This window comes from Xenopus laevis, chromosome 3S (genome assembly GCF_017654675.1).
Source record: "Xenopus laevis strain J_2021 chromosome 3S, Xenopus_laevis_v10.1, whole genome shotgun sequence".
Taxonomy (NCBI): Eukaryota; Metazoa; Chordata; class Amphibia; order Anura; family Pipidae; genus Xenopus; species Xenopus laevis.
This window is the reverse complement of record NC_054376.1, coordinates 83,440,996-83,448,903: the sequence shown is the minus strand read 5'-3', so window position 1 is coordinate 83,448,903 and position 7,908 is coordinate 83,440,996. Positions and strand designations below refer to the sequence as shown.

At 41.6% G+C, this 7,908-nt stretch overlaps 1 protein-coding gene across 2 annotated transcripts in view; it reads left to right on the top strand.

Moving 5' to 3' along the window:
- The first annotated feature begins 5,223 nt into the window (after positions 1-5,223).
- yaf2.S (YY1 associated factor 2 S homeolog) overlaps positions 5,224-7,908 on the top strand; it is a 9,683-nt gene continuing 6,998 nt past the window's right edge. The window contains exons 1-2 of one of the 2 annotated variants that reach the window (XM_018254024.2): positions 5,224-5,432; positions 6,095-6,220. In XM_018254024.2, coding sequence (XP_018109513.1) covers positions 5,386-5,432; positions 6,095-6,220 — 173 coding nt within the window. In that variant the 5' untranslated portion in view covers positions 5,224-5,385. 2 annotated transcript variants of the gene reach the window in all.

Genomic DNA, 7,908 nt, shown 5'->3' with positions numbered 1-7,908 from the left:
ATAAACGCAGTGACGTGCCACGCCGCCGCTTTGCCCCAACGTAGCTCGTCACTACCCTTGAGTGATGAGCTAAGATGGGGGGTGCGTCACTCACTGTGACAGAAATATAAGTTGCTAGTTATTTACAGTTAGTCAACGTTAAACATGTGTGGCCGCTCACAAATCACAATGGATTAATTTCCCTGCTTTCAGCTCCTACATTTGTTAGGGAAACTAAATCATGTATAGTATTCTATAGCCCTCTGCTCGCTTGTGTAAATTTTGCGCTTCCGCCCCCCCCGCCGTTGACGTTTCGGCATACAGGATATGATGTCACTGACATAAGACTGAGGAGGTTGTAGCATCTTATCAGTTCGCCAGGTCTAAGCTGGTGAAGGAAAATCTGGCAAAAGAGATACCATTCTGTAAAATTTGCACTTTAGTGAATTTGCTGAGTAATGATCGTTCGCCTGAGCGAAAATGCACCTGGCGGAAGGGACTGAAACTGCGATAGCGATGGGATTTCCGCCAAATTTTCACTAGCGAAGGCCTCTTCACCCTTTAGTAAATCTATCCCCAAGTTGGAGTGTTGCAAAATTCTTAGGGGGTATTTATTAAAACTCAATTTTTCTCATTTTAAAAATAAAAATTCAACCTGACTCCCAATCACGATTTGGCTTAATTTACTAGAAAATCCAAACGAAAATTGTGCACGTGAGGAAAGTCTTGACAAAATCGTAAAACAATTCGAATCATGCAACTTATTGGAATTGTTGCCTGAAAAACGTGAGTTTTTGAACTTGTGTGAAATGGCCCAAAACCCTTGAACATCATGAAGGCAAAAAAACATCTTATTGTAAAAAGGACATCTGTCGTTGACTTTTACACGACTTTGACATGGTTTAGCTGGAGTATTTTTGGATTTGGATTTTTAGAAGCTTTGGAACATAATAAATCTAGAAAAAATGTACATTTTTTTTCCTCTAAAAAATCATCTTTTTCCCCTTAAAAACTCAACCAGAAAAATTTGAGGGTAAATAAATAGGCCCCTTTGTTACCCAGATAAGAGAAGTCTGTTAATCAGCCTTGTCTTACATTGTATCAACAGTCTGAGCCAGGGCAGAGAATATAGCAATACATATACAGAACGTTTGGGAATGAATGTATATTGCAAAGTTGTTTAGAATTATATTTTCTTTAAAGGGGTTGTTTAGCTTTCAAACACTTTTTTCAGTTCAGTTGTTTTTAGATTATTCCCCAGAAATAAAGACTTTTTTCAATTACTTTCCATTATTTTATTTTTTTTACTGTTTTTCTAAAATCTAAGTTTAAAGTTTGTCTCTTATGTTTGAGTCTGGCAGCTCAGTAATTCAGGGGCAGACTCTAAATTGCTACAATTTTGCAACATTTAGTTGTTACATTTCTCAACAGCATTTCTGGAATATTAGCAACTATTGTATCAATTCAAACAGCTGCCTGTAATGAAACCCAGAGATTCTGCTCAGCAGGGACAAATATAATAAATGTATCAATTTAGAACAGTTTACAGGGTCGGTGACCCGCCCTCCCAGAGCTGCTTTAGAAGTTGAAAAAGTACCCTTTCTTCCTCTTCTGAAAAATGTTTCATTCATTTAATATTCAGTCATGGTTAAATGCCCATAACTCATTTCATTTAGCCTAGGCATACTTGCCTTTGGCTACTCTCGGCAAACTAGTGACCGAGGAAAATTCAACATTAGTGATTCTGTGTGTTTCTTGATTTGATTTTTTCAAAATACGGAAAAGCAGTTAAGTAAGTGTTCAACTCTTTTTACTGTTGTTACCACATACTTTGTGATTTATCTGGCCCTGTTATTGTTAATAACACAGTTTTAAAAGGAATATGAAAAAATAATTCTGCTACACAGTAGATCACTGTGAACTAAAATTTTGAGTGTTCAGCAGAACTGAATCAGAACCATTAAAGGAGAAGTAAAGTACAGAAAAAGGCAATTCATAATAATGTGTGCCATCGTATATGTGTTCATTCTTAGCACATTTTTTTGTTTGCTCAGTCTGCCTACTTTCAGCTAGCTTCTATCGATACAAATAAACAGTAGAAATTAATTAGGAATGAATGACATGCTGGCACATGCACATAGTAGTTTAGCGCTTGGGTGAAATGATGTGAGATGATAAAAATTACTCCTGCAATCTATTTCAAATGTCCAGCATTTCATCTTAAAATGTTAATGTAGGCAATGAATTGTATTATTACCTTTCCTTCTCCTTTAAAATCATATGACTTTAAAAGCAGGCAGACATGGGCTGATAAGGTATGATCTCTAACCCACTGGCTGAGGGACTGAAGAGAAGAAAAATGTATGGGGGATACTAAATGGTATGGTTGCATTCTCTTTGTTCTGAGTTTGTGAAAAGAGCAGTAATGATCAGAACAGGAAATAAAGAGGCGCTGCAGTTCCTCTTCACTTTTTCATATGCTGGAGTGACTGGATGTCTAACACAATAGCCAGAACACTACACCTGATTTGCAGCTCTCTTGGTTTCTACTGTAATACTTGTTCAAAATGGGTTTTTTTTCATTGCAAGCAAATAGATACAGACGTGAAGCAGCTGAAGCTTCTACATCGGAAGATTCAAGATGTCGTAAAATAAAGAAAAGTGCTTATTTTAGTGATTAAGAAGAACTCAGCGACTGAACTCTGAAGCAGTCCTTTTAAAAAGTGTACACACTAAATCTTTTTAATTTGAGTATATACAGTGAATGTATGTTCAACCAATGGAATAGGCTCATACTATAACGGGAGGAGTATAGTAATCCACATATATTTTGCACTATTTATTGATACTTCTAAACCTACTGTATATTTTTAATATATGTATAAAAATTCCACTGCATACAAGGAAGCCCACAACTTTAGCTGTTTTTTACATAATAGAATTTGTTGCTTGCAGGAATCATGTAAAAAACAGGGTAATAATAGTAGGCTAAGGAGCACTCCGCATCCCAAGAGCATTTCTTCTTACAGATGATGATGCTTATGCCATTACTCCAAAGGGGCACTATATACTTTTAGGATGGCCACATTTTTTTATCTGTGGTTTTATTCTGGTTTGTATGCAAAACAATATTCTATCAAGGCTGGCAGTTGCAAAATGATTTTATTAAAGGAACAGTTCAGTGTGAAAATAAAAACTAGGTAAATAGATTTAGCTTATGCTAAATTATTGGTTAGCCAAAAATGTAATCTACAAAGGCTGGAGTGACCGATCGTCTAACATAATAACCAGAACACTACTTCCTGCTTTTCAGCTCTCTAACTCTGAGTTAGTCAGCCACATGACGGTGGGCCTCATGAGACATAAATGTTCAGTGAGTTTGCAATTGATCCTTAGCATGCAGCTCAGATTCAAAAGCAAACAGTTATGACCCATGTGCCCCCTCAAGTCACTGATTGGTTACTAAAAAGCAAAAGAGGGTTTTCGGTGCGCTTCAGGGATTACAAAAACCTTTTTTACGTTCAGTTAGTACTTAAATTATGTATAAAGAGAGTCCTGTGCTTGACTCCAGATAGATTCACCGGGGATCGTTGAGAAATAACTGCTACAGGCTTCAGTTGATTTGATCGGCGTGGTAACCTGTCAGGAAAGAAACTAACATAGCGCAGAAGAGCCGACCGGTTGAATGCGGGAAAGCGGTTGGTATATGCTTACCGGACGTGGATGTTTGATAACACTCTGAACCTGTGTTGGAAGCGGTCCTGTAGCGCTTTCCTCCTGAGTTTTTTTCCCCGGATCCGTTGGGCGGGGAGGGTTCGTCTAGTCGGTCTGGTCGTTGTAGTACCTGTCGGAAAGAAAGCTCACATAGCGCAGAAGAGCCGGCTTGTGGATGCAGGGAAGGCGGTGTATATATGCTTACCGGATGCTGATTTTTGATGGCAATGTAAACTTGTGCAGGTAGCGGTCCTGTCGCGCCTTCTTCCTGGGGATACTTTCCCGATCTGTCCTGCAGTCTGTAGAGGTAGTGGGTTACTACCTGGAGTTGGTTTCCTCTGTGTGTTCAATGTTTCCAGTCTTAGCGTTTGCGTGCGCTAGTACTGTTTTCAGACACTAGTTACAGCACGGTGTTTGTAAAATTTAATTATTGGATGCAGGGAAGGCGGTGGATATATGCTTACCGGATCCACCAATCCTTATACAAGGATTGGTGGATCCATTTATTGAGGTGCTGCTATCTTTACTATTTGAAAAATAGAGCGCGTCTTCTCTCCCTCTTTCTACTATTGTTAACTGATTGGTTACTGCCTGGTAACCAATCAGTGTAAACCACGAGAGCTGCAAAGCAATGTTCTGGCTATTATGTTACACACCCAGTCACTCCAGCCTTTATAGACTACAATTTTGGCTAACTAACTATATTGAAAACATTTTTTATTTTGCACAGTCTACCTATTTACGCATTTTCTATTTTTATACTGAACAATTCCTCTTGCATTGTGGATAAGTATTTTTATTTATTTTTAGGTGTAATATAATCTTTGTCTAAGTCTTTTTCTTATACTTATTTTCTTAAAATATAAGCAAACTAAAATATATACACGCTTCTTTTTTTTATTTGATACAGAACCATAAATTACAGTATTTGATCATTATTCCTTTTTTGTTCCCTTGCTTCCCCTGCTTAAAGGAAATCTTATAAAGCTGTAGCAGAGATCATTCAGATAATCTGACTTTAAAGCTATGCATACATGAAGTGATGTTATTATAATAAGCTCAATTTCCTGAAGGTCACAATGTATGGCGGCTGAGGGGATACTTCTGAGTGGAAGCAGTCCCTAGACCACCATTACCATGTGCCATTAAGGCTATTCAGGTGAAGGGAATCCCCCGGCCTGTGAGGTTACCTGGGATTTTGACTTTGTCCTTCGCACCCCATAAAGATAGTGGGTCAAAAGATAAGACTATATGTACTTAATTCAGAAGTATTCACTATTCATCTTAATGATACCAGCCTTCCCTCGAATTTGATCTGCTTCAAAATTACTATTTGGTATTACATCAGTTTCTGAAAATTCTTCAGGCGCTACTAAAAAAAAAAAAAAGGATGAGATAAGCGAGGGTTTAGTAAATAATCTGTCTTCCACATTCTCCTATTCAGTGTCAGGAATGAACTGACACTAACATAATAACCCATGCAGAAGAATAGGCAGAACATCACAAGCCCTATTTACTTTATGTATTTGCTTTATTTTTAGCAAAGGTGTATTTGGGTGTTTAACAGCCCCCAGTAATGAGGCAAGTTAAGATTCTTTACTGTTTATAAACAAACCCCCATATACCACAGTCTCTGTCAGGCTTTCAGATGAGTGGGCTGGTCATTTGGACGACTGCCTTTCCCTCCATCAGATGCTCAGAAGAGGTTTCTGTTCAGCCATTGCCAACATAGGGGGAAAGTATGTTGAAGACATGGGGATACTGAGAGAAGTAGCTGTGTTTGCCTTTGGGCCGTTACTGGGGTAGAGATAGCAGAATGGCCACCCATGCGCTTTCGTTTCCTCACAGCAGTTCAGTTGTTGTACAGTATGAGGCAACCAGTGTCTTAACTGTCCGCTTCCTCCATCACAATTGCCCTGTGCGTGTGCAGTTCCTTATACCCTTCCTTATACTTAGCCTTTTGCACGTGAGCTCTCTTTATAGTAATACCGACCATCAGGCGGCCTCTTCTCGGCACATACATCAAGCAAACTCGCTTTAGTTTTCCAAGCCGCTCTGGCGTTGCTTTGCCGTCCTGTAATTGGCCGCGCCAGGTCACGTGTTGCGGCGGACAGCTGGCTGCGGTTGATCGCGGTCGGTGTAGGCGCCCACTCCCGCCTCCTAGCCCGGGCTCGCTCGGCCTGCGCTCAGCTTCCTCTGAAGCAGCATGGGAGACAAGAAAAGCCCGACCAGGTAAGAGCAGGGGTAAAACGGCGGAGGGAGACCAAGCTGGAGAGAGTCTGTGAGCATTGCTTAGCCTGTCTCCTTTTCACTGTGTTAGAAGCCCCGAGGCCGGGACTAGGGAAATAGGCCGCCTTATCAGCGTGTATGTCCTCGTCTCTAACGATTTCCTCCTCCCCAGGCCGAAGAGGCAGCCGAAGCCATCGTCAGACGAAGGATATTGGGACTGTAGCGTGTGTACTTTTAAGAACAGCGCCGAGGCCTTCAAGTGCCTGATGTGTGATGTGCGCAAGGGAACCTCTACCCGGTGAGAGAGCGCGATACACAATAACAGCACGTACAGACAGCGGCTAACCAGCAGCAGCATCACTTATTATTCCTGACATATTAGATCAGGCGATTCCCAGCGAGCAACAATGCCGCACTAACATCTACACTCTAGTATGCTTTTCCGCCAGGGAACAGGCAAATAAATGGAGGCAATAGTAAAGTAGCCTGGGCCAGTGAGCTTATTAAACAAGACAAACACTGGCCTAGTGCAGCTGCTTAGAAATTAGACTTATTGTGGGGGTGCTTAAAGGGGTAGTTCACCTTTAAGGTAACTTTTAGTATGTTATAGAATGGTTAATTCTAAGCAACGTTTAAATTGGCCTTCGTTTTTTCTTTCTTATAGTTTTAGACTTATTTGCCTTCTTCTTCTAACTCATTCCATCTTTCAAATGGGGGCACGGACCCCATCTAAAAAACAAATGCTCTATAAGGGTCAGGGCACACGGGCAGATTAGGGGAGATTAGTCGCCAGACTTCGCAGCGACTAATCTCCCCGATCTGCCTTCCGCCTGCTAAAATGGAAATCGACTAGGGGTAGGCACTTGGAACGATTCGTTTTCCGAAGTTGCCTGAGGCAATTACAGGCGACTTCGGAAAACAAAGCGCTCCAAGTGCCTGCCCCCCAGGTGATTCTCATTTTAGCTGGCAGAAGGGGAGATTAGTTGCACTGAAGGAGAGGACATTTGTTGCCTGGAGACTAACCTCCCCGAATCTTCCCATGTACCCCGACCCTAAAGCTGGCCATAGACGCACAGATCCTATTTTCGGATCGTGTGTGAGAGTGCCGACATCTTTTGTCCGGCGGAGATCAGTCGTTTGGTCGATCGGACAGGTTTGATTTTGACCTGACCGATACTGCCGGAGCCCATTGCGCATCGTAATCGGATCATTCGACCACACGGCTGAACGTTCAGATTACCCCCGATATAGCCATATTCATTAATGGCATATCGGGGAAAGATCCGCTCGTTTGGTGATGTCGTCAAACGAGCGGATCTTTGCGTCTATGGCCACCTTAAAGGGATCCTGTCATCGGAAATCATGTTTTTTTCAAAACGCATCAGTTAATAGTGCTACTCGAGCAGAATTCTGCACTGAAATCCATTTCTCAAAAGAGCAAACAGATTTTTTATATTCAATTTTGAAATCTGACATGGGGCTAGACATTTTGTCAATTTCCCAGCTGCCCCTGGTCATGTGACTTGTGCCTGCACTTTAGGAGAGAAATGCTTTCTGGCAGGCTGCTGTTTTTCCTTCCTAATGTAACTGAATGTGTCTCTGTGGGAAATGGGTTTTTACTATTGAGTGTTGTTCTTAGATCTACCAGGCAGCTGTAATCTTGTGTTAAGAAACTGTTATCTGGTTACCTTCCCATTGTTCTTTTGTTTGGCTGCTGGGGGGGGAAAGGGAGGGGGTGATATCACTCTAACTTGCAGTACAGCAGTAAGGGTAGGGGCACACGGCGCGATTTCGCCGCGATTCTGCGCTAAGCGAGTTGTCGCTGCGTTTTTTAAGCCGAAATAGCTTTGCTAACTTTGGCGCTGGCGTCAATGCAAATCGCGGCGAAATCGCTGCGCTAATTCACACGCGGCGATTCGTTTTCTATTGTCGTCCGAAGTTGCCTCGCTGGGCGTTTCCGGGCGACAGTAGAAAAAGAATCGCCGC